This window comes from Paralichthys olivaceus, chromosome 17 (assembly GCF_024713975.1).
Source record: "Paralichthys olivaceus isolate ysfri-2021 chromosome 17, ASM2471397v2, whole genome shotgun sequence".
Taxonomy (NCBI): Eukaryota; Metazoa; Chordata; class Actinopteri; order Pleuronectiformes; family Paralichthyidae; genus Paralichthys; species Paralichthys olivaceus.
Window position 1 is genome coordinate 825,093 of NC_091109.1, and position 25,485 is coordinate 850,577.

The following is a 25,485-nucleotide window of genomic DNA, read 5'->3' on the forward strand; positions in this document are numbered from 1 at the left end:
CTGCTCCGTATAAAACTGTCAAGTGCGGATAATGACCTCCCCCCTGAATGCTTCTGCATCCTTGAATGTGACGTGATGAGCTGTGTTGAGAAGCTGCTGCTCACTTGTTATTTTTACTCTATTTTGCAACTTTTTCTCCGTGTAAATCTGTTTTCTAAGTAAATCAGCAAAATCTGATTTACAAAGAAAATGCTATTTTCACTCTTTTCCAATAAACACTCACACCGTGTTGTTTTCCTTTCTAATAATTAGAATGATAGTGGTCTTGCTTTTTGTTTTGTTTTTTGCATGAGAGCACCAGAGCAGTTCTGACGAGTATCATTGGAATAAGACTATGACATCAGAAACCTTATCTGGACCACAGACTGTATATAAAGGTCTGGACCCATGTTCTGAGTAAACACAATAAACCAATGTGCAGTGTGCTGTCTGTACTTTGAGAGTGGTGACCCACTTATTTAAAGTCTGTACTCATCTTATCACAGGTGGAGAACAGACCATAGTCAAGGTTCCTTCAGCAAATTCACTTTAACACAACATAACACTGACACACACACACACACACACACACACACACACGCCTGATATTCATCACCTGTGCGTTTCCTCTGCTCCACCCAGTGTTCGAAATACTGTATTGCACGTGGTCGCTGGTAAACAGCAAAAAAAAAATAAGATTTAAAAAAGCAGAAACGATTATGACCCCAACAAAGAAGAAACTATAAATATGAGACATTACAGTTTGTTCCAGACAAAACTTTACCTGTTAAATGTGAAATATGGAAATGTTACAGTTGGATTCTTTGGAGCCAGAAGGTTCCTGGTCTGAGTCAGAACCAGTTTGCATGATCTCGGTCTGTGAGGGGTTTCTCTGGCTCCTGGTGTGAATATAAGCACGAATGATAATGGGATGGTGTAAGAAATGATTGGACTTCTCTCCAAAGTATAACTTCCACAGACACGTGTGTCGTGTACAGAAGCTGTCGTAACTTCCGGACACCTGTGGCCACAGCCACGCTCACACAGGTTTCATGGTGTAGTGGTTATCACGTCTGCTTTACACGCAGAAGGTCCTGGGTTCAATCCCCAGTGAAACCAAACTTCTGCACTTTCTCAGAATGACTTTCCTTCACATTCTGCTCGTTCATGAAGTAGAAGCTGGTTCTGAAACTCGTCCTCCTCCTGTCGCATGAATGCATCGACACCACTGACGCTCACGTGAGCCCACGTGCTGCCGTGAAACACCAGCAGCGCCCCCTGGTGGAGAGCACACGAACATTGTTTTTTAGAAGACCTGCAGTTCACCTCCAGCCCGCCCGAGGGCGCGTTTGTGTTTTCATATCGCTGCGCGTCTGTTTTCAAAATAGTGGAAAAAGAAGAAGCCCCCTCAGCTGAGGAAAATGGCCGACGTAGAAATGGACATCGCGTCCAGCAGAATGAATAATGGCAACGAACACGTGTAAGTGACTTTATTCAACACGGAACGTGTGTTAGATTGAGACAGAGGCTGATTTCCGCTCCTCGCATGCGGGGGGAGTGTTTTGTTGGCCGGGGGAGCGGAGGCTGAGCCGCAGCTTCGCGTTGTTACCGGAGCTAACTGAATTACACACCAGCCACCGGCTAACGCTCCTAGCTAACCTGCTAATGTTCTGTGGCTCGCGCGGTGTCGCGGAACGACTCCGCGCACATGCACGCGAACTGGTGGCGTCGAGTGTTTACCTTCGCGTTGCACCCGTCGGATCGCACGTGGTCAAACCGTGGCGCCAAAGCCGCGACCCCGGGAGCCCGGCTAGCGTGGCTAACCAGGAGGAGGTAGCCTGCTAGCTCCCAAGTTTGCTAAGAGCGGCTAGCACCCGAGCTAATGAGTGGAGATCGTGTTGGCGGTCGAGCTCAGAGGGAGCGAGGGGAGCGCACAGGCGGACACATGGTGGAGTTCAACACTTTAATCAACAGGTTTACTTCAATCACCACAGTTCTTGAAATGCACGTTTCCACGGTTTATAGCTAAATCGAGCACATTACGTAACCACGGTTTACTCAGCGTTAGCAGCTCGTGCGTGCAGGGATCTACAGGTTATTCTAAACGTGAGTGTCGTGCTGACAACACGATCGATTCACTGTATATTAGCACGATCACCACAAAACTATTGTTCTTATGGTGAAGACGAATCAGTGTTGCGAAGGAGATTTCATACTGAGAAATATAAATCCACAGATATTTGTTCTGTCCTTAACTCTGTTGGATTTCACTACAACCTAATCCCCCCCCACCCCCCGTGGCCTGGTTGCTAATGGTTACTGATGATGAGGACGCACAACAACGATGAAGCTGCTTCTTGTCCTCAGTGTGTTGACAAGCTGAAGACATCAGTGTAGTTCACTGCTGCTTGCAGCTCTGTTATCTCCTCAAACATCGATTATTCATTTTTATTATTTGTTGATTATTCAAACATCCCAGAGCTTTAAATTGTAAAAGTCGATCAGGGGATTAAAACATTTTATATCTCCTGATTGGAGCTTTCATCTCTTTTCCAGTGATAACATCTTTATAACTCACTGTGGAATCATTTCAATTTAATGATACTGAATGAAGGAAACGATCGCAGCAACCCTGATGCATCTACATGCGAATCGGTTTCCATTCAGTAATATCTCTCTCTCTCTCTCTAACTGTTTATAATGAACTCAGTTTCTTGTTTCAGCACAAATGTTTGACATCGTCTGTTCAACATTTAAGACTTTTCTCTGTCAAGCAGGAAGCAGGATCTGGAAAGCCACGAAAGAAGTGGAAATGAGGACAGTGGAGAGATGTCTGAGGAAGAAGAAGAAGAGGAGGAGGAAGAGGTAGGACAACAGCTGACTTAATACCCTAAGTGCTATGACGTCATGATTGTGACTTTAACTCTAAATATTAAATTCATTTTAAGTCTAAATTTGGTTCCTGTTATTGAGATTTTCCCAGTTTTTGGAAAAGTTAAACTGCATAATTCAAATTGTACTTGTCAATTCTGTTGCTTCTACACGTTTAACCATCTTCAATAATACTGTGATCTATTATTTAGTACATACAATACAGTACAACCATATAAAACTAAAGAAAAACATCTAAAATGTAGAATACTGTGCTGATCTGACAAGCTGCTGTGTTTCCTTATCGCAGGGAGAAGCAGAAACTAACGGTGAGAAGACAGAGGAGGCGTCCAAACATCACAGCAGCAGCAGCGGTAAACACAAGAGGAAAAAACACAAGCATCGTAGCAAGCACAAAAAACACAAACATGCCATTGACGAGGACAAGGACCGCAAACGCAGACATCGTCATAAACACAGGAAACACAAACGCAAAGAGGGCTCCTCTCCCTCTGGTGCTGTTCTCTCTGGCTCCTCCAGCCATAAAAAAGTTGAATCCTCTCCCTCCTCTGGAAATCCGAGTCTGGACGACAGAGCCTTGCTGGAGGATTTGGAGAAACAGAGAGCGATGATCAAAGCTGAGCTTGACAGCCAGTTGATGGAGGGCAAGGTTCAGTCCGGCATGGGCTTGATCCTTCAGGGGTATAACTCTGGATCAGAGGAGGACGGAGACGCCAGGGTAAGAAATGGAGAGCAGCGTCAAAGGGGCAGTTCAGGTAAACCCATATCTCCCAGAGGAGGAAAAAGTGGGAAATCGAGACGGGACTCAACCGAGGGTAGTAAGTCCAGCGCCAAGCGTCGCAGTAAGTCTGCGGAGAGGCCTACTAAAGAGTCAAAGCAGGACAAGGTGACCAAAAGCACCAAGGACACTGGTGTAAAGGACAGAGGCCGCGGCAGAAGCAGGTCTAAAGAGAGAAAGCGCTCAGACAGCGCCGATAGGTCCAAGGAGAGAAAGAAGTCCAACTCTCCCTCTGCGTGGAGAGGAGAGGAGAAAGGCGGCCGCACTGATAAACGTTCCTCTCCTCAGCGGGATGACAGATCAAACCAGGAAAGAGCAACCCGGCGGTCCAGGTCACCTGGACGAGAGCGGCCGAGTCGCCCCGATGCTGACCGGGACAAGCGGCCGACCAAGTCTCCATCCAAGGACGCTTCATCGGGGAAAGAGAACCGCTCCCCTTACAGACGCGGACCTCACAGCCCTGCGAGGAAACGCAGTCCTTCCCCTCGCCAGAGAGACGCCCGCCACCCCTCGGCGAGTGCCACGGATAGGACTTCAAAACAGAGCCACTCTCCATCCAGAACAAGGTCCCCACCCAGGAGAGGCCGCAGTCGGTCACCAGATCTCAGGAGGAGGGACGTCGACAGGCAGGAGTCACCGTTAAGGTTGGTGAACAGAGCTGGTTTGATACACGGTTTTATGAAATAACAAATGGAATATAGAAATAACAAGATGGAATAAAACAAGAGATGCAGTATTTGAAAGCTCTCATTGGAATTTGGTTATAATTCATGTGCATCACAAATGTTATGTTCAAGTGTAGAATGTCCTATTCAACCCATCGTCTCTCATGTTTAAATAGGAAACGCATGCGGGCGGATGTAGGGCCGGGCCGGGACAGATCACGAGAGAACAGTCCTCGAGCAGCAGCCGCTCGCCGCAGGATGAGTCGCTCACCTCTGAGACGGAGATCCCTGTCACCACGACGACGCTCCCGCTCTTCCCCTCGCCGACGGAGCAGGTCTCCACTGGGATACAGGTGATGGCACATTTCACAGCTCGCCAACGTAGTTTATCTAACGTCTGTCACATAATGTCAGACTGATGTCATGTTTTCTTGAATTCAGATTATTGTTTAATGCTGTAACTTAACTTAAATTCAGTTTTTCCAGTTGTAATGTGACTTTTATGAGATAATGAACCGTCTCTCCCTGACGTCTCCACAGGGGTGGAGATAGAGACCGGTATGGTCGGCCCAGACAGTACCGGCGCTCAATGTCACGCGATCGGGATCGGAGGAGGCGGCGCAGCAGAGATGAAGACAAGTTCAAGGGGAGTCTTTCAGAGGGCATGAAGGTCGACCAGGAATCCTCAGAGGAAGAAGTGTGAGTAGAAGAAGATATTTGCTGAACATAGTTTTAAATGTGAAGGAAACTTAACAAAATATTTGTTGCTACCCACCTCACTAAAAGTGGATCGAGTTTGTTCATGTCAAATGCTTTGGACATCAGATTACATTGATGGATTAATGTAGCAGCACAAACTTTGTGTTTTCAGCCTGGAAGACTTTGACGGGGAAGAAATAGATGAAGAAGCTCTGATTGAACAGCGTCGCCAGCAGCGCCTGGCCATCGTCCAGGTCTGTGCTGAGCCAGAACTCACGTTCTGATAAATGCCATGCAGGTCAGTATTGCAATCTTATTGTCTCTTTGTCCCTGACATTTTACAGAAATACAAAGTGGGGAATGAAGACAGCAACATGGTGTCGGAGCCCAGCAGCCCCCAGAGCAGCACACGGAGCCGCTCGCCCTCACCCGACGACATCCTCGAGCGAGTAGCTGCGGACGTTAAGGAGTATGAACGCGAGAATCTTAACACCTTCGAGGCCAACATTAAAGCCAAGCACAACCTCATCGCCCAGGAGAAAGACGGTAAATGTCGTGCTCAGCGTTAGCACGTGTGTTGGCGTACAAGGCCAACTGAATGAACCGCACCATTACATGTGTGCTCTGTAGGTAAACCGCAGCTGTCCACATGTAATGGTGATATTTGTGAAGGCTTGAGGCCTACTGTGACAAAAATGATCACTCTTTGATACATGCACTGGAATCGTTCAGATTTTTATAGGAACCAAAATGGCAATTTAAAAAAAAAAATGCTCTTACAATCAAGTTTTCTCCAGTTTCATCACAATGAGTTCAGCAGATGCGGCGGAGGGAGTTTATAAACGTGAAAACCGATTGGTAGTATCTTCTTCCTTTTTAAATTGATTGACTCATAAATGTGCAGTAATATGGATTCTTCCCTGCAGTTCAGAAAAATCTGGCTCTTTAGTGATTGTGATATAAACTGGTCAAAAGATGCCAGTGTAGAAAACAAACAACAACAAAATGACGTGGTATGATTTGTGTAAGAACCACAGAGTTGTGTGATGCAGGGGTTTTAATTTTGTTTCTTTCTGTCATGTGTTCATTCAGTTGCTGGCTTGTAATCCAAAGCCTGGGTGTCTCTGCAGCACCTGCAGCATGTTTTGATCTCTGCAGAGTATGTGAATCAAACACATGTTCCAGATATTCTGTTTTACAACACCGTGAGCAACCAGAAACCCATCATGTGGTGTTTTACTGTTGTTCTTTGTTCCAGGAGCCAATCCAAAGAAGCCTTCAGCCCCCGACATGTTCATAGAGTCAGACGACATGTTTGCTGCGGACTTTGATGTGAGTATTAGAACATGTTTCTCTGCGTTTCATTCTCTATTTCACGGGCCTGGTCTTGAGGTTTAGAAGAGAACAACAAAATAATAGGAAACGCTGACTTGATTCTTGTTTCTGCAGAATGCCAGGATGAGAGCAGCAGGAGTAGGGAAGGACTTCAAGGAGAACCCCAACCTCAGGGACAACTGGACGGACGCTGAGGGTTACTACCGTAAGTGATGCCTCTCGAATTCCACGACTCTGAACGCTTGTTTGAAGATGTGGCAGCATACATATAAAACTTAGTAATTTCTTCTGTCTAGACTTTTCAATATGATTATCTGAGTTGACTTTGTCTCTTTCTTTTGTTATTTAGGGGTGAACATCGGGGAGACCCTGGACAAGCGCTATGACGTGTATGGTTACACGGGCCAGGGAGTGTTCAGCAACGTGATCAGGGCCAGGGACACTGCAAGGGGCGGCCAGGAGGTGGCAGTCAAGATCATACGAAACAATGAGCTCATGTGAGTGAACTAAGAACACGAATGTCAAACGAAACCAGTAGAGATGCAGCTCTGTCTTTGACTGGATTTGCATTGATGAACATGTATGATTTTTTTATGAGCAGGCAGAAGACCGGTTTGAAAGAGTTAGAATTCCTCAAGAAGCTGAATGACGCAGATCCGGACGACAAATTCCACTGCCTTCGTCTTTTCAGGCACTTCTACCACAAGCAGCATCTCTGTCTGGTGTTCGAGCCTCTCAGGTACTGAAAGAGGAAACACAACCTCCTCCCTCTCAGAGTCTGTGCATCATTTGGTGGTCGGAACATTCTTGTGATGCTGAGTTCTGTGTTCCACAGTATGAATTTACGAGAGGTGCTGAAGAAATATGGCAAAGATGTGGGGCTCCATTTCAAGGCCGTGCGATCCTACAGCCAGCAGCTCTTCTTGGCCCTCAAGCTGCTCAAACGATGCAACATCCTCCACGCTGACATCAAGCCAGACAATATCCTGGTATGATTCTAAATACTCTTAAACTCAAGATAGATACTAGAATGATGAAACAAGCGACTAATCTCCCTGTTGATGAAATGGAAATTGAAATTTAGACGATTCAACCAGTCATTAAGTAAGAAAACAGCCAGGATCACAGCCAAGTCAACCAATTGTTCATATTCCTTATCTGTACTGATGTGCTTGTCTGTTTTCAAGGTGAATGAGTCTAAGACCATTCTGAAGCTGTGTGACTTTGGTTCTGCGTCCCACGTTGCAGACAACGACATCACACCGTACCTGGTCAGCAGGTTTTACCGAGCTCCAGAAATCAGTACGTTTCATTATTTGTTTAAATCACTGATCTCACCGTTTTAAAAAAGCTGAACCTGCCTCACAGTTTCTCTCTGTTACAGTCATCGGAAAGCCGTACGACTACGGCATCGACATGTGGTCTGTCGGCTGCACTTTGTACGAGCTCTACACCGGGAAAATCCTGTTTCCTGGATCTTCCAACAATCACATGATCAAACTGGCGATGGACCTGAAGGGCAAGATGCCCAACAAGGTGAAATTTCATCATATAATTTCAGCTCCTTTTTAGTTGTTTGTCCGAGAAGTGATGACTGATGCAATAACGTGGGTTTCTCTCCTCAGATGATCCGTAAAGGTTTGTTTAAAGACCAGCACTTCGATCAGAATTTGAACTTCCTGTACATTGAAGTCGACAAAGTAACAGAAAGGGTAAATTGTTCAGACTCCTATCTACAAAACATTTCCTATAATTTTAACAAACAAACCTAAATGTTATTTTCCTGTTTTGGATCTAACATGTTCTTTGTTTATTTCTCGGCACCATCAGGAAAAGGTGACGGTGATGAGCACCATCAACCCCACCAAAGACCTGCTGGCGGACATGATAGGAGGCCAGCGACTGCCCGAGGACCAGAGGAAGAAGGTGATGCAGCTGAAGGACCTGCTGGACTCCACCCTGATGCTGGACCCAGCCAAACGCATCACCATCAACCAGGCTCTGCAGCACCCCTTTATCCAGGAGAAGATCTAACACCCTGAACGCCACACGCACTCCCAGAGCCGACGGAGAAACAACCACTAAACCAGCTCTGACAGGGACTCTGCAGCCGGCCCACAGACGTCTGTCCAGAACATCATGGATTGTTTTTGTTCGTCCTCATGGATTCAAAATTGTGTTTTATTGTAAATAGATCATTGAAATGGTAGCCATTGAAAACATTGATTTTTCTTCCCTTCACACAATGCAGTCACGGACTCTTTTTTTATTTAACTGGCATCGGAGTGAAAACTGTTTAAAAGAAGAATATAATTCCTGTAAATAGCGCTGTGTCTATTGCATTAACAATCTGAAGCAGAAGACGGCTGAGTTTTGTTATAGTTGCAGACATCTAAATACATCGTTCTTTTTTTAACCACATTGCTCATTGTGGGGCGATGCATGCTTTTGAATGTGCACCCTTTGTGCTCTAGATTCCTGTGGTGCAGGCCTGTGTAAATGCTCTGTCTGTGCATCAGTGTCCCACATGTGACAGCAGCTCCCCCCTCGATCCTCTTCCCCAACCAAGTATCCAGACCTTCAGGTCTGCGCTGAAGGAATAGCTGCATACTATGTACTCCTTACAAAACTTATTTTTCTTTTTTTTTTATAATTTCAGTGCAGATAGTCATTGTTTTCTGTTGCTGGATGTTTCTGTGTTTGTTATTTTTTTTACCCTCTTCTCCCTCCAGCTCTCTGGCTCGGTCCTGGCTCTTAAGGCTCTCACATTCAAGTGCCTCCTGTTTGAGCCTCGTGTGTTAAAACATTGCTGGCCCGTTGAAGCCACACCTGAGACCCTTCTCTCCACTGCTGTAAATAGTTCATATAGCTTCTGTCATTTCTTGTATGATTCTTTTGTTTTTTTCCCATTTATGTGGTTAAAAAAAACAATCTTGTGATTTCAATAAAGAATAGTTGTGGAAACGCTGCTGAAAGAGCACCTTCAATATAAGATGTTTTTTAGTAATAAAATGTTTCCTATTGTAACCAAACCCCCTTTCTTCGTTTTATCCCCAATTATGGGCGTGATGATGTTTCTTACATCAGTAGTTTGATTTACTGTTAATGTGTTTTCTAAGCAGATAAACAGCCACGTACATACATTCACATCTCACTGTCCAAGAATGCTTTTATGAGATCCTTCCCTGTGAGTGTAGTCTGAAGTAAGTTAGATGGAATATTTGGGGGGAGAAAAATGTTTTTGACTCGACTGCTGCAGCCTCTGAGCATCAAAAGTAAAAAACGATCTATCTTACATCCAGTTGCAACAATTTCCGTGCTCTCATGCTCCTTCTCTGCAGCGGAAAAGCAACCGTGCCCATCATTTCCCTCACATGATTGCGCGAGTGTTGAGCTTCTAAAAAAGCGTAATGGGAGACTCGCTTTAGAAAAGATTTGAGCATTTTACTGTCTGGAAGGTTGTGGCGTGATGCAAGATGTGGGATGAAGGACTTCTGATTGGAGCTGATGGGCCGCTGGCCTGAAGTCATCTGTGGAATAACCACAGTGAAGAGGCTGGTGTGAGTGGGGAAGGATACTTACAAGTACTGGCTTTAATCTCAGCAGAGGGACGAGGGCGTGAATGCTTTTAATCTGAATAAATAACCAAACATTATAACTGCCAGCAAATCAAAATAAGATGAAATCCACACTGCAAAGCTTCTGCCGTACAACAGTTGTAATTTCTTGTGACGATCAGAAGAGGGCATCACACGCACAAGGTATCTCCATGAATGAATGAAGTCATTGAGCGTTTGGCATTTAGATTGTATATTTTGTTTATTTGAAATGAGAAAATTGTTAAAAAATGTTTGAGCAAACTTCAGACCACATGTGTCTTGGCACAGATTTTTTAATTAGTTTTTAAATAAAGCTCACATGTTTGCATAAATGTGATCCTATTAAAATGACTTTAGTGTTTCTGTGGAAAATAATGGAAGTTGTTCTAATTATTTTTTATTTTTCTATCTTGGGTTAGTTGGGAAAAAAAAGCAATTCAAACCAGAGCATTTCATATGATCAGACCAGCTTATAAAGAGGAAAAGAGACTTAAAATATAATTTCCGTTTTTATTAAAACCATACAAACATTTGTATTCAGTTATAAAAGAGCAAAGTGGCTCTTCTGGCGGAGGGGCAGCGCTGGGCACTTGAAGCTCCGCTCTGAGCCAGATCTGTCTGGCCTCCACCCAGGGCCTGGGAATCCCTGTTTTTCAAAGTCAGTTCTTTACAGGCCCCAGGATACTCCCCCATTTCCTCCGCTAAAACCTACAGAAAGAGTATTGTATTTACATATAATATATAAAAGCACAATAAATGTGAAAACTTGAAAAAAAAATAAAATAAGGAAAATCAAAGAAAAGTAGAATGCATTCCGCAAATCTTAACTTTTCTGATATTCAGACTTTTCTTATATAAATGTTCTAAGAATTTCATCTTTTTTTTTTCCAGGTCTCACGAGACACTTTACATGTTTGTTTAGTATTTTTTTTCATAATTCACAATGGAAGATTGGCAGTGATCTCTCTCTTTACCGACAGGCAGATTACGTATAAGGCACATACCTCAGTGTAATTTCCTTCTTTCAAAGGAAATGATTTCTACTTTTTTTTTTTAAAAGAAAAAAGAAAAACACCATCAATGCACGGCTACAAAATGACAAAGTAGTACCAAAGAACAATAAAACAACTTGTACCTCATTGTTTTGATGCTGAATAAAAGGTAAACTACTCGATATTCTGTGCGCAGCCGCGTGCGACTGCAAGGCAACACTAACGCTGTTGACAAAGTCACTGCAGTGCTCGGTGGCAGTACACATTCTGAATTAAAGAGCTTTGGAGAAAAACAATACGAATGATTTCCTGTGGAACAAAACACATCATTTTACAGCACTTATCATCAATGGGAGGAAAATGTGCTGCGGACCACTGGCGGTCGTTAAGATAGATTAAAACCAGAAAGTACTCGTATCAGTTCATGTAAGCAAACAGAAAGCACCAAGTGTCACCTTTGATCATCGAGGAGGAAATGTCCATTTTCACATCAGCTCCAAACAACCGTGCAATCCAACATCAAAAAAACCCCGATTATCACAAACAATAGAAAAACACTGTTATATACACTTGTGAGTACCTTACGCCATTTAGATATATCAAGGAGACGGCTATCTTCGGCGCCTTGTAATGTTGTGTCCAATTATTGGACTCCATACCGTCGGGACAAAAACACCACTTGGTAGAAGTTGGTAGAAGCACTGAAACATTTACAGATTCACAAAAGCAACATACAAACAAAAGGACAACAAATGTAAATATACCACTTCTGAAAACGTATGATATATAAAGTTATCACCAGGGTCTGTTCATTTAACCTGCTAGATTTAGAGCCTGTGTACCTGTGGGATCAGAAGTGTAGATACTCGGCACATGGGCTCGTCTATGTACGTATTTAGACAGTGTTCAATGTTTAACCTTAAACGCATGCATTTGTTTTAACCAACAGTGTGTACAGCAAAAACAGTGACAATACACAGAATACTGTTTTAAAGACGTGAGCTTTTGCTCATCATCACATAGAAATACAAAGAGAAGGGCTTCCAAAAATAGCCTTCATTCCAGAAAAGGAATATAACTATTTAACTATACATAATTTTGACACATCCCATTTCTTTGCGGGATGACTTTTTTTTTACAAAATAAATGAGTTTTGGCGACTGCCTATTCTGGAACATTTTACGTACATAATAAAGTTCTCATAATTGCCACTTTTGTCTTCATCTTCACATACACCAGAGTTCGTCTCTTCCATTTTTCCGAACAGAGGAGAGAGCAGAGAGAGGGAGAGAGAGCAGCTACTGCATGATAGCCAGGAACTTGCTCTCCTCAGCCAGCGTGGTGAGGAGAGAGCTCATGTCTCCGATAGCCATGTTGTTGAGGCCAGGGGCGACACTGTGGAAGGTCGCGGATGCTCTAGGGGTGGTCAGGCGTGATGAGGTTCTGGACAGGCCCTGAAAGATGGAGGGACTCAACACCCCTGAAACCAAGCTACCCTGATCGTAGCCATCCTCCAGCATGACACCAAAGTCCAGGCTTACCCCCTCATCGAGCACACCAGGCACATTGCCATCCACCGTGCTGGTCACCTGGTCTGCACCAGGGGAGAGAAGAGCAACTGAGTTCCCACTGCCGCTACCTTGTCCCACTGACTCAGCCATGGAGTCCAGCAGACACTGGTCCTCCAGGACAGGGAATGAGGACGCCTTGTGATCCGCTGCTTCATAAGAGAGGCAGTCACCAGTCACCTGCTCTAAGTATCCATTGTCTGGGGCCTCAAGCTTCAGCCCAGATACCTGATGTGCCAAGGAACAGTGGTCCCCACTCCTCTGCAGTTGTTGCTGCTGGTTGAGGCTTGCCTGGATTTCATTGGCGCTCTCGGCATTGAGGTATTGCTGGGTCCTGACCAGGTTCCTGTAACTGTTAATCGGAGGGTGAGGGACATGGATCTGCCGACTGTGGTGAAGGGTTGTTGCCTGGGAGAGGCTGGGGAGGTTGTCCATGGAGGCTCTGTTGAGGTTGTTCCCAACCTGACAAGAGGTGCTGCTACTGTGGTTCTGCTGCAAGTGGCTCTGTTTCTGAGGTCCAATAGAGACTTGCTGTCTGAAGCCCTGGAGAAGAGGCTCATCAACGGTCTGTGAGAAGTTCGGCCTTCCAAAGGTGTTGGTGGAGTTGTGACTAGTACCTCTCATGCAGGAGCTTGGCTGATTCTCTAGCTTCACTGCAGGGTTGCAGTAAGCACTCTGAGTCTGATTCGCTTGGGAGCAGCTGTTCTGGAAATCAAGGGACACTTGCTGCTGAACTACCATGTTTCCAAACCTACCGAAAGGTGCAGATACATTATGTTCTGTCCCCGACCACCTTCCACACTGTGGGTGATGGTTTTGTGCCCTCTGAGGAGACCTGTCAGCACTACCGGAGCTCACTTCATTCCACTGGATGGGAAGCTTACTGGGGCTCTTCCTTTCTGCCATCTGCTGCTGCTGCTGCTGGAGACTATGGCACCCAGGGAAGGCTAAATTCAACCCTGATGTCTGGATCTGTTCCATCTCCTCCGCAGACGGATGTGAAGTGTCCCTTTGGTTAGAAGCTATTTGGTCCTCAATGTGCATGTAGGAGCCACCATCAACCTGGGAGTGGAGATACTGCACAAGGTCATCTGGTAGCATATCCTCATCCCCAAGCAACAGGCCAGCCTCGCTGTCATCCTCCATGGCCAGAGCCTCTAAGGCTGCATGTTCTGCGATGCTGGGAGTGTACGGTGAGTGCTGCAGACCTCTCTGCAGGTTGCCCTCTGAGCGTGTGTAGTTCTGTAGGCTAAAGTTACGCGTTTCAGGCGTAGAATGATGAGACAGAGGTGGAAGAGGGTGGAGGTTGTTAAGGCTGTTGAAGCGTTGCACTGGGGGCAGATTGCACATATCAGGAGCCTGCGTCCGGACTGGGTCACTGGCCCTGCGGTTTCCATTCAGTGGCCCCTCACCAGGATAGAGGACCCTCCTCCTGTACCCTGCATGTCCCATGTACCCATTGGTGTACCCGTTGGTGCCTTCGCCGCACTGATGTGGCCGGACTAGAGGTGGCAAACAGTGGTTGCTCCCAACATCATCCATCATGGCCATGCGAGTCTTCAAGCTCATGCGCTCCATGTTGGGCAGAGGCGTGGGGGGTGGGCCACCAGTTGCCGCTGCATACTTAGCTTTCAGGTGGTAGTGCTGTGCTGGGGTTAAATTGAGCATCCCCCGTGAGCCGGCTCCTCCTCCTATGCCTACTCCTCCTACACTTCCACAGCCCCCAAATGAGAATAGCCCTCCACCCCCGCCTCCTACCCCACCTCCATACTGGCTAGCCTCACTGGACCGGCGGGAGGCATCAGTGGAGATGGGGTCGTAAGAGTCACTGGAGCTGAGGTTGTGGAGGCGGCGGTGGTGGGTGGCTGCCATCGTGCCCTCATTTTGGGAAGCCTGGCTGGAGCGTCGGCTGGAGAAGCAGGGGGAGATGCCAGAGGAGCGTCGGCTGCTGCTCAGATAGGCCGAACTGGTCGCACTGCCGCTGCTGTCACGCCGGTCTCGGAGCAAATTGAGCACTGTTAGCTCTGTGCTTCCCAGCTCAGCATGAATGGGTGGCTGAGGAGCAGACACCCCCGACTGCCTGCCCAGACAGGATCCTGATGAGAAACACAGAGAGGAAAAAAATGGAAATGAAGCAAACGTACACAGAGATAGAGAGAACAAGGAAATTACGTGGTAAAAAGGGAGATAACAGGAGGATGAGAGGGAAGAAGACGAATAAGTTACGTTCAAGTGCAGAGAGATCCCTGAAAACAGATGTTACCACAGACAACTGGCAGCACTTAGCCATGAAACATTGTTACATGCTCTTCTCCCTGATATGATACACAGCTTGATATGGGTTTGATACCATTTTCCAGCATAAAATACATTTTAAGCCTTTGTTTTGCCCGAATGCTTCAGCCAAAAAAGACAAGATGGTGTTCTGGATAATTCCTTTTCCAAATGTCATGTTACACATATTTGTGGTGATGTGTAAATCTGGTGAGCAGGTGTTTTTTCACTGGAACATGCCTTTAAGAGCTCTCCATGTCAAATAAGGCTACTACAAGCAGTTTGTCAGGGCTGTGGGCCAAAGTAAAACTCTTCATACCCTCTTGGACCTTTGAATTTTCAAACTAAATGAAATTGAAAACAAGTTAAAAGTTAGCTTTACCCTTCCCCAGGATGTTGGGCAATGTGGAGCCTTTGGGGGGCGGTGTAGGGGACAGGGGCCCCAGCCTGGGCAGTGCTCCGTTCACTTGCTTCAGCCTCTCCATCTTGATGTGCTCCATCCAGCGCACAGGGCGGCCGACACTTCGCCTCGCCTGCAGGGTCAGCATGGCCGCGGTTGCCGTGGAGACTGTGGAGTCCATGATGGGGGCGGGCTCGCCCTCGCACTCCTCCTCTGCCACCTCTTCGTTGTCCTCTTTCTCCTCGTCCTCCTCCAGCCCCTCCCCTGGCGAGCGTCCGGCGCTCACAGCAAGCTGGACTCCACTGCAGGGATAGTTGCTGATGGGGGACTGGTCACTGCTGCATGTAGACTGACCGCCAGGGCTTGGCTGAGACGTCTGACAGACAAAATTTCGGGAGGAGAGAAAGAAAAGAAACAAAAAATGAGGATGGTCATCAAGTTCTGTAACACAAGGAAAGTTATATACGGTGTCTTATGTCACAAACAATCATACAATGTAATGCTTTGAAGGATGCGTTTCGTATGATGTCAGAAAATGATAGTTTTTCATATATTACTCAGGAAAAAGAAAGTGTTTGCTCAACAAAGTTTTGAACATCACTGAGACATGAGTAATGCCTCCTCCTGTGATCCACTGGGGACGTTTCAAAAATGCTCCTAAAGAGAAAATTATGTCTTGCGTAGTTTTCAGAGGTTCAGCAAATAGGATAAAGGCCTCTTGTGAGACTCGCTAGTGCCTAATTAGGTTGTTTACTGAATCTTAGAAACTATGATGCACGGAGGAATAATGGAATCACTTTTTTTGGCATCAAGTGTCGGCAGTGTTTAAATGGTATTCGCCCTGTTTCCTATTGAATGGATTTGGCTGCACAGTGGAGCCCTTGACAGTATCAGACATTTTTGAAATTGCTCACAGTCCAGAGAGAAATGCATCGACTTTTGTAGATTTTATGAATGTGAGGGATGAACGAAACCTACGACGGCAACAAATCTTAATATGCAAGTGGGTGAAAAGTGTCATGCAGATGTCAGAGGATGAGAAGAAGTAATAAAGAGACTAGACTTTACAGATATAATGTGAAGGGACACCTATCTCACCTGATTACCCACTGTCCTTAGAAAGAAAGGGAAGAACATGCCGTAGCATTGAACAGAAGAAAAGATTTACTCGTTAGAAGACGTCAAGGTTTAATGTGCATGCCCTCAATTCAGTGTTAAATCGGACACAATAGAAATACTCAGATTATTATGTAAAGAAATTAGTTGTTAAAGTATTAAAGGAGATATAATGTTAAAAGTGTGAGCGTCAGGTAGTAAATTGGTCATAAAGGCTGAAATGAAGTCTTACCATTGGCTTCTCTGTCTTGATGGACTTGACCTGCAGACAGTCATCTTGTTTTGAGGTAGCGTGGTTGTACTCCCTTTGGTCTGTGTACCCACCCAGGGGCAGTTGCCCCGGCGACCGACCCTGGCCGTTGCTCCCTGGCTCCCGTGGCTGGGGCGGAGGGCGCGGGTAATCTCCACGCTGTTTCTTTGTGACGTGCGCCTCCGGCCCGTGCACCGTCTTCACGTGCTTGCGCAGGGAGCTGGGGTCTGTGTAGCGTTTGGTGCAGCCGGGGATTTTGCACACGTACGGTTTCTAAAAATGAAAAGAGGAAGATGAGAGGATGAGGAGCATATAAACATCTATCCACCAATTCCAGAAATCTGATCTCAGCTTCACACTTGGCATGACTATTGTTAAGGGCCCAAGGAAGTGCATTTTGTGATTTGGACATGTGATGAGTTCAATATTAATAAACGTTGGGTTCTGTGTGCCTGCAGCAACCAGCATCACCACAGGCCAAACAAACAGACAGGTTTAGAATGGGCACTGCATGAGTTTTAGTCAAGAGTGTGAAGTTGTTTGTCAGTACCTCATTGGAGTGTGTGCGATTCTGATGTTTTGCCCGATCGGAAGCGTTGGAAAAGGCCTTGTTGCAGCCCTCGTGCTCACACACATATGGTTTCTCTCCAGTGTGGGAGCGTAAGTGAGTCTTAAGGTTTTCCAGACGGGAGTAGGCCTTGCTGCAGCCCTCGAACTACAGGGAGACAGAGCAGAGTGAGAGGAGCACCAGCATGTTTATGTAAAACAGCTTTTTATCTGCAAATAAATTAAGTCCACTGAGCACACAGGAGGATGCTTACTGTGCACTTGTGCGGCTTTTCCCCGGTATGCCTGCGCATGTGGACCACCAGCATGTACTGAGCCTTGAAGGGTTTCTGCTCTCGAGAGCATTCCTCCCACCGGCACACGAACTCTTTCTTTTCCCCGTGGATGTGGTCGTTGTTGATGTGCTAGAAAAGAAAGATAAGAAAAGTTAAACCAGAGCAACTCCTGCATCATTAGAAGATATTTGCTGTGTGCGTACACAAGAATGGAGAAAGGAATAAGTGCTATGTAATTTGGCTTCAAACTGACGTTCAGCCATACGTTTTGCCATGCATAAAGACAAATATGAAGTTTTTTCATCCCTGTGCATGTGGTTCTTTTAATTTCTTCCATCACATCTCTCTTAAATCTCTCCCCCTTTTCTTTTCTCCTCCCTCGCTCTGCTGAGATCTCCACAAAGACCAAGGCAAAGAAGGCAGACTTGTGAGCCTCGCTGTCCAATCTGACCGGGATTTTCAAATAAAACCCTGTCACTTCGCATCACATCGGGGCCCTCGCCCCTCCATGACAAGTGCTGACAGTTGTGCTGCCGTGGCAACTTCCAATCTGAGGCTTAGGAGGCAGGGGAGGTGGGAGGGAGGTGCGGAGATAGGGCGAGAAATCTAAAGTTCAGTCGATTGTGGGGGCTTTACAACTCCAGCCAAGCATTATATTTGTGCACGCCACCTTTCTTTCGCGCCAAGCCCCTGTTCCTCTATCTTTCTTCTTCTCTTCTCGCAAACTGTCTCGTAAAACGGGGTAAATGGTGGATGTTACAGAGGAATGAGGGAGGTTGAAGAGGAAAAAAATACATCCAGACGTTGGCCCCTCTGGGGATGAAGTCAACATCTGGCTCTCTTTCATAGACAACACTGTGTGGTGGCCTCTGAAGTGCCTCTCTGAGAGCAATTTAAACCCAGGGAGACAGACACAATATCCTGACCTAAAGAAACCGGTATTATTACATTCCTGAGCAGCGAAGAAGAATCTTTTTACCTCGGGGGTGAATGAAGAGGCAACAGGAGAGATGGAGGGGAGATAAATAGAGACTTGACTTTGAATGCTCTTAAATATCTGGGGGAAACGTGCTTTCTTTGAGCACTTACTCGCAAGATTGTCAAGCTTTAAAACATGCAGCAGGGACCAAAGCTCATAAAGCATCCAGGGTCAGTTCCCCTCCAGGCATGACACTGCTCTCACAATCGTATCTTTGTACCCTCTCGCTGCCCTGCCCACCGGCCAGGTCATGACCCGACGTAGAACTGTGACCCTGGCATCCAGCAGAAACCGCCCTGCTTTTAATCTTCAAGTCATTTTGACCCCAGAGTCTCTTCTTAGTACAAAACCACCGCTCTCACCCCCACCCCCCCCGAGTAGCACTGAAGGAGGAGAATCGACAAATGAGTCAGCGCAGTAACAGCATTGTGCGACAGCAAAAGCACAGAGTAATACTGACACTAATATATCCGCAATGGACCGCCATTATTCTCACTTGACATTTTTTAATTCTAAAGTGACAAAACAAGACTAATTCCAGTGAAAATGATTGGGGACTGGATGACCACGGACATTAGTGAAGTTTCCCCAAGATTGATCTCCTCCCCACCTCGGTCGGAGCCTCAGAGAACCTGACTCGTCCTCTCCCTCTCTGTGAGGGAATCCCTGTGGCAAGCGATCGGTCTGTTGTGAGCAGCGTTCAATATCCGCTGGCTGAGAGCGATGGGGAGAGCGCTGTGGTGCTGGATCACGCCGGTGGCTGGCACAACACGAGTTCACGCACGAAGTGTACGCACACGCATACACACACACACACACAGATGGATACACACTCGCACCCTGTTTGTACAAATGAAGGAGGTGGTTGACGGGTGTGATGCATGAGCCTCTGAGCTGACAGAGAGGGGGACAGACAGCACGGGGAGAGGGGCCGCCGAGAAACCTAATGGCATGATCTAATGGCAATTTTTATTGAATCAATAATCTCCATGCTGAGCAGACAGGCCCCGATGGCCGGCTAAATCGACAAACAGGTGCTGATAGCGGCAGCGCGGCAGGTTATTCATCTTCCCCCTGCCAGCTTATCGGCCAACAACTGTAAAAACGCCACCAAGATGGATTTAGGAGGGAGTCGCACGACAGGGAGCGCCGGCGACACGGACACAGGGGACACTGAAGCCGCCTGTGACGTATGAGAGGTGCAGACACACACACACGCACACAGACACACACACAGGTGCAGACACTGTTTTCTTGGTCCAGACCCCTGCTGTTTAGGTGTATGGTAAAAACATCCATAAACATTAACAGCACTAAAACACACAAACGGTTTTGTTTTCTAATAAAAAAATAAAAAGCTTCTGATTTCAAATTATTTTCTGTCCCTCTCATCCAGCATCCCTCTCCATACATTCCTGTAAAACACTGAATCCTATCTTTTTGTTTGTTTTCATTTTATATCCCAGCATTTTCCCACTTCAGTATCCATCTCCATGTCTCCTTATCAAACTCTCTCTGGGACACAGCCCTCGTGCATTAGAATGCAAGCGTGCATGAAAAGAGGGCCTGTTTACAAGGCAATTTCACTAAGCTGTGGGACCCGCAACACCGTTTAGCTTTATCAAACACTGCCTAATAAATCATATGCTCTTTTGTGATGTCAGTTGCTGAAGTGCTTTGTGTAAAGAGAGGGGAAAAACAGCATGAAAAAGGCAAAGTAGGGAGGGAGGGAGGGAGGGAGGAAGAACAAGGGGGGAAAGATTGAGTGAGTGAGGGAAGGAAGGGGGGAGGATGAGAGTAAGTGCGTGAGCGAGCAGGGGGCAGGGAGCTAGAATTGGCATGTGTAATTCAGCACAGTCTTTTCATCTTAGAGTAAGATACTCGAAACAGATAAGGGGCCTAATCCTTCTCCTGATCAAAAAAAATCTGCATTTTACCAATTAAAGGCCTGCGCCAGCAGCCAGAGAGGGGGGCCGCCTTTAGACTACACCCACGTTTATCTCGCCGCAACACCGGGGAGGCGCACAGCAGCCGCCTCAGCAAGGCTGCGTGCAGGGAGAGCCGGGGCAAGGACATCACAACGCCACCTATTGAGATGACCTGGAACAGAACGGTAAGACTGCGGTGGGTAGAAAAAGGCCTGATGAACTGTCAGAACACACACAGACAGACCACCAACCCATCACACGCCCCACATGTCGTCTTCAACGCAAAATCAGTCACCTGCCAGCTCACGACCACACGACAACCTGGACTGAGTTTCCCTAACACACGTGAACTTTAAGTTTTAAAAGTCACCTTTTAGGACACTGGACCAGATTATTTTTTGTCCTCTCGTATCCAGTGACTCTTCGGCCTCTTCTTAGTAAGTAAATGCTTCACCACACAGAGGACAACATGGCTCACTTGAACTTTTTCATCACACTGCAGTGGTGAAATATATGTCGCTCCCTTGCAGGTTTCTCTGCAGCAAAGTATCGGTAATGGATCAATGGGAAAATACTAAAAGATTGTTGAGCGAGGCCATATTAGGGAATTATGAGAGCGTGGGGTTGGCCTCTCCGGCGACAAACCCCAGTGAAAAAAGCCCACTTCAGAAGAGAGACATTAAAGAAGCCACCAGGCCTTATCTTTAAAAGTGCTCCCTCCGAGGGGAAAGAGAGGAGGGAGAGAAAATGAAAGAGAAAAAGAGAGAGAGAGGGAGGTTTGTACCCAAAAAAAAAAAAAAATGGGGGGAAGCAAAAGAATGTGGAGCTGCGTGGAGAGGGAGATAGAGAGGTGCAGAGTTGAAATGTAATAAATGAAATAAATACAGCAAACTAAAATTGACACCCGCCTCGCTTTTGCTGACTGGGTAGGACAGATAAGTGAGCTAAATTGCACAGATCTGATGTTTATCTTATCGGCTGCACCGAGGGCGCTTAAACGCGGATGATAAAGGAACGCCGTGGCGTGTCATGGTGGGAGCATGTTTGAGGGTGTAAAAATATGCATCAAGAGCGCGGCAGGAGCGCTTTTGAACAAGGTGGTACGCGATGAGGGTGGCGTGCAGGCTTAATTCTAAAATTAGGCCAACCACAAAGAAAAAGGGGGATATTTGAAATAGAGTTACTTTAAATACTTCAGAAAGCCTTGTTTTCTTGCAACACACGTATTGTTTTAACTGCTGCAGAGAGTGAGTCCCTGTTTAACTTTGTACTAAAGCGAAAAAATGGCTACAACCAAGGAGAAACTCGCTTTTTTTTTTTTTTTTTTTTTAAAGTCTTATCATGTTTTTTCCCCCAAAGCTATTTCAGAAGACAAGTACAGGGGGAAGGGACGCTCCATTGTTTGGCTATATGAAAATCCAACCCCCCCCAAACCCCTCCCAGTGTGCGAGGAGAGCCACTGTGGTCCAAATACTGTACTTATCCTATTACTGAGGGGGGTGGGGGTGCGGAGAGATAAGAGCATTTTCTCGTCCGCTCTGCTGAATTAGAGGGCAGGGATTCTGTAGGCGAAGACTTTTTATTGGCATCTCTCTGCATATCTGCATGTGCATAGAAAATGAGAAATACAATGCAAAAATCAGAAAGTCAAATGCAGCGGAAGGAAACAATTCCAAGATGGAGAAATGGAAAACTAATAAGGATTTTGTTGCACGGCAATCTGATAATAATGAGTGTGGCTCTGCAAGGTTACAGGCTGGGTGTACGTGGAGGAATGAGAGGACACTGCTTTGTTCGGACGGCCACCTGGTGCGACTACAGTAGGGGGAGGATGAGCTTTCCCCTCCATTAAGAAGCCATCCTCCCCCTCCTCTCCCACCACCTTAACTCATCCCGCCCCCTGAAACAGGGGCAAGAAGTTGTCAAGATCCTCAACCTTTGAGCCAAGCCCTTCAAACACGGGAGGCAGCCCATTCCGCGCTGAGGATATCAATTATAGATAGGGGTTACCACCGCAGCTGAGGATTGCAATGTCAAGACGGCAAGTAGACAGCTGTGGAGAGCTGAGGATCTTTCTATCAGATGTGTGGTGATGTGTGTTTCATGTATATGTGTGTGTGTGTGTGTGTGTGTGTGTGTGCGCTCCAAGCATCCCTTGTTCACAGCATCATATTGGTGTATTTTCACCACCTCTCCAACTTCGGCTGACGGGGTGAGCGGTTCACAGGCCGCCAGAGAGCAGCCGAGTTAATAGCGTCAGTGTAAGTAGCCATCGTGGGGGCGACACCACCATAATGTCATTAATATTTAGCTTAACAGTGAACCCTCGGGCGCAGCGTGATGAGAGCCATCCATCTCCCGGGCTGTGTGAGCCTTCTGATAAGAGTCAGGACGAGGGCCGGTCCAGTGTTGTCCACAAAGCTCAAGTCCCGACTCTGGGAGGCTTAACCCACCGAATCAGTTTGTGCCGTTCAGCTGTGAGATGTGCTCTGCAGCTTTTGAGCCCATTACCACCGTCCCCGCATCCAATCAGGAATCCGGAGCCAGGATCGGTGGATGCATGCAGCTCTGACTCTGACTGCTGGCTGTCCATTGTCCAGAGAAGTGCAGCTGCTGTTGATGTTGCTGGGATGTTGCAACCGTGAAAAACTCTCACAGCACAGAAAGCAAAACACACACTGACGGTTTGGTGTCGGAGCTGCACCGGGGAGAGCGTTTCGTGGAAGACTTCACCCGTCACACAGCTGTAAACAACCTGTTGTGTCTCTTTAAAAGAAGCTCTGCTCCTGGAGAACAGCCGCGGTCAGGTGTGCACATACAGTGAGAAATGAATCACAAATAACAGAGTTTCAAATTTTAAATACATTTAAATCCTGTGCACAAATCCAGGATGTTTCATTTTTGGTCCAGAAATTCAATTACATTTTCTAAAGCTGAAGTTTAGGACATATTTTATTTTCTAAAATGTATCTATATTTTTTATTCCATTTTTAACTTTTTGTTCGTCTTTATATTATTTGTCTGTGTTAAAAGATCCGTGTATGAGAATGCATTAAATAATTTTAATAAATCGTGTGACTCACTTGTACGAGCTGCTCCTGTGTGTCAAACTCGCGGCAGCAGTTCTCCCAGTGACAGTTTGTCTCGTAAACCACCTCTGGCTCCTGTTTGCTCTCGTCCTTGTCTCCTTCTTCCTTCACCAGGGTCATGCCATCAGGATGGTCCTGAAAAAATGAAGGGAAAAGTTCCAGCATGCAATACACCAGGCAAGTAATGTCATAAGAATAATGTCAACGAGAAACGAACTGCCAAGGCCGAACAGTAAAACAGAGGAGGTCTGGCACTGATTGTCTTCACCAAGGAGGTTTGTCTAGTTATTTAGCAGGATTACGTAAAAACTGCTGAACCAATTTCCACGATGAGGTGAGGCAGGATCCGAGGAAGAACCCATCAAATTTTGACGAGGATCTGGATTAACATGTGGATTCAGGATTATTTTTCACCTTTTTTAACATTGAAAGATAGAGCGTTAGCCTTGGTGGACGTATGTGTCCTTCTGCTTTGTCATAAATCATAGTTAAGGAAAGTCCCGGAGACGCCTTTTAATCTGCATCTGGAAAAAAACTATTTAGAGCTCATCCCTCGATCAAGTTTGGTGGAAATCGGTTTAGTAGTTTCTGCGTAATCCTGCAAACGAATAAACTAACGAACAGAAACAACCTCTTTAGTGGAGTTAATAAACTGGCTATGAGAGCTGGAGGAAACTGCCTTCCTCTCCCCAATATCAGCCATTCCAAATGTGCCATAAAAGTAATTTATTCACCGCCCAGCCACAAATGATTTGGTTCCAGGTCTCAGCCGCAGTGACCCCGTGAATCTGGCCTTGTTTGGCTGTCGGGGAGAAAGGTGCGGAGAGCGGAAATGTAGCGCTGAAAGCACCGCTCTGTATTTTTTTGGGGGGGGGGGTGTTATACGACGGGACCAGACTGAGTGTTTGAGGAATCTAACCCCCTCTTCCTGCTGTAGGTTGCTCTATTAGCCCGGACATATTTCACTGTCACAGTTAGGTGGCTGAGTAGCGCAGAGAGCTGGTGTGGGCTCAGAAACGCCCGCAGCTTCCACCACACACACCTCAGGCTGCATCTGCCGCTGAGGTTTGTTTTTCCTGCACATACAAACACTTACTCTTTAATTTTTACAGCCACTTTAGATCTAAAAAGTAAAAACTATTTCCTCGTAGTGTCCTAAAGATCAGTGGATGGTTTTCAGTGACAAGAGCAGGGAGAGAAACCAGCCGCAGCAAATGTAAATAAATACACACGGTATAAGCTTGTGTATTGTTGCAGCCATTTTGGCAGGTGACCAGTTATATGAGCTTCTTACTGTGGTGGAAAAGTATAAAAATAAACTGGTTCATTCTGGGATTACCAAACAAATAATTCTTGCAAGGTAGCTGCAAAATGTCTGTGGTACAATACATTTTATTTTCATTATTAGATGTAGACAGCCCTCACCTGCACGCTCACTGCACCCGGGCTCGGCAACTCTTCCTCCGGCTTCATTTTGGAGCGTTTGTGGTGCATCGGGTCTCCGGTGCTGCTCACTGCAGATTCACTCGTCGGCTTCGTCTGCGGAAAAATATTTGTCAACTCACAACCTCTTCATTTTGAGCCTTGATATTGACTATATAGATTATTTTGTTTTTTTTAATTTCCTGATGTTGTGTTTGTTTTATAGCATTATTAAAAATGCAAGAACCTCATGAGTCAATCAGCACTTTAATCAGCCAGACAAAACAACTGTAGCTGAACTATAATGATTCTTTATCCTCAGTCCGAGCCAGGAGCTTTACGCTAATTAAAAACTATGCAATTCACATTAGCTGCCCTAATCAGTGCAATTAAAACAAACTCATGAAACCATGACCTGACTTTGGCCCTGGTTTAAATTTGCCCTTGGGGGAGTTCTTGTATCGCACAGAGTTCACTCTATTATAAAATAATTAACATGTGCATTTCAAAGTTATGAAAAGAAAAGCAAGCTTCTTTTTTTTTTTTTTTGTTTCCCTGAAAACTTGATCGTTTCGCATCCCATAATGCAACGTGACATATTCACTCTGTTATTCTACCAGAGATTCAGATGTGGCCCCAAAGCAATATTCTGTCTGTTCAGACGGAGGAAAAGGCAAT

The 25,485-nt window shown here is 46.0% G+C and overlaps 2 protein-coding genes and 1 non-coding gene across 3 annotated transcripts in view; 2 read left to right on the forward strand and 1 right to left on the reverse strand.

Annotated features, from left to right (window-relative positions):
* Positions 1-1,025: 1,025 nt before the first annotated feature.
* trnav-uac (transfer RNA valine (anticodon UAC)) lies at positions 1,026-1,098 on the forward strand. Its single transcript has one exon. It is a non-coding gene; the product is annotated as a tRNA-Val (tRNA).
* Positions 1,099-1,307: 209 nt separating this feature from the next.
* Positions 1,308-9,380, forward strand: prpf4bb (pre-mRNA processing factor 4Bb). The gene is made up of 16 exons (XM_020087664.2): positions 1,308-1,459; positions 2,757-2,844; positions 3,161-4,293; positions 4,491-4,667; positions 4,855-5,013; positions 5,186-5,267; positions 5,358-5,559; positions 6,272-6,345; positions 6,463-6,553; positions 6,698-6,845; positions 6,950-7,087; positions 7,184-7,337; positions 7,536-7,650; positions 7,733-7,884; positions 7,974-8,060; positions 8,179-9,380. The coding sequence occupies exons 1-16, from the start codon at positions 1,401-1,403 to the stop codon at positions 8,380-8,382; spliced, it is 3,063 nt and encodes a 1,020-aa protein (XP_019943223.1). The 5' UTR covers positions 1,308-1,400; the 3' UTR covers positions 8,383-9,380.
* Positions 9,381-12,188: 2,808 nt separating this feature from the next.
* Positions 12,189-25,485, reverse strand: part of gli3 (GLI family zinc finger 3) — an 88,282-nt gene continuing 74,985 nt past the window's right edge. Inside the window, exons 9-15 of the mRNA XM_069512578.1 lie at positions 24,811-24,924; positions 23,380-23,520; positions 17,369-17,518; positions 17,098-17,262; positions 16,530-16,820; positions 15,164-15,557; positions 12,189-14,603 (exon numbers count right to left, since the gene is read on the reverse strand). Of these exons, the coding sequence (XP_069368679.1) occupies positions 12,238-14,603; positions 15,164-15,557; positions 16,530-16,820; positions 17,098-17,262; positions 17,369-17,518; positions 23,380-23,520; positions 24,811-24,924 (3,621 nt within the window). The 3' untranslated portion in view covers positions 12,189-12,237. The remainder of the gene's footprint in view (positions 14,604-15,163; positions 15,558-16,529; positions 16,821-17,097; positions 17,263-17,368; positions 17,519-23,379; positions 23,521-24,810; positions 24,925-25,485) is intronic.

Bases quoted from the DNA above. Each gene is read 5' to 3' on its own strand.
- prpf4bb (XM_020087664.2), top strand. From the start codon at position 1,401: ATGGCCGACGTAGAAATGGACATCGCGTCCAGCAGAATGAATAATGGC. The intron at 4,668-4,854 runs GTGATGGCACAT...ACGTCTCCACAG, and splicing joins AGGTCTCCACTGGGATACAG to GGGTGGAGATAGAGACCGGT. The intron at 8,061-8,178 runs GTAAATTGTTCA...CGGCACCATCAG, and splicing joins TCGACAAAGTAACAGAAAGG to GAAAAGGTGACGGTGATGAG.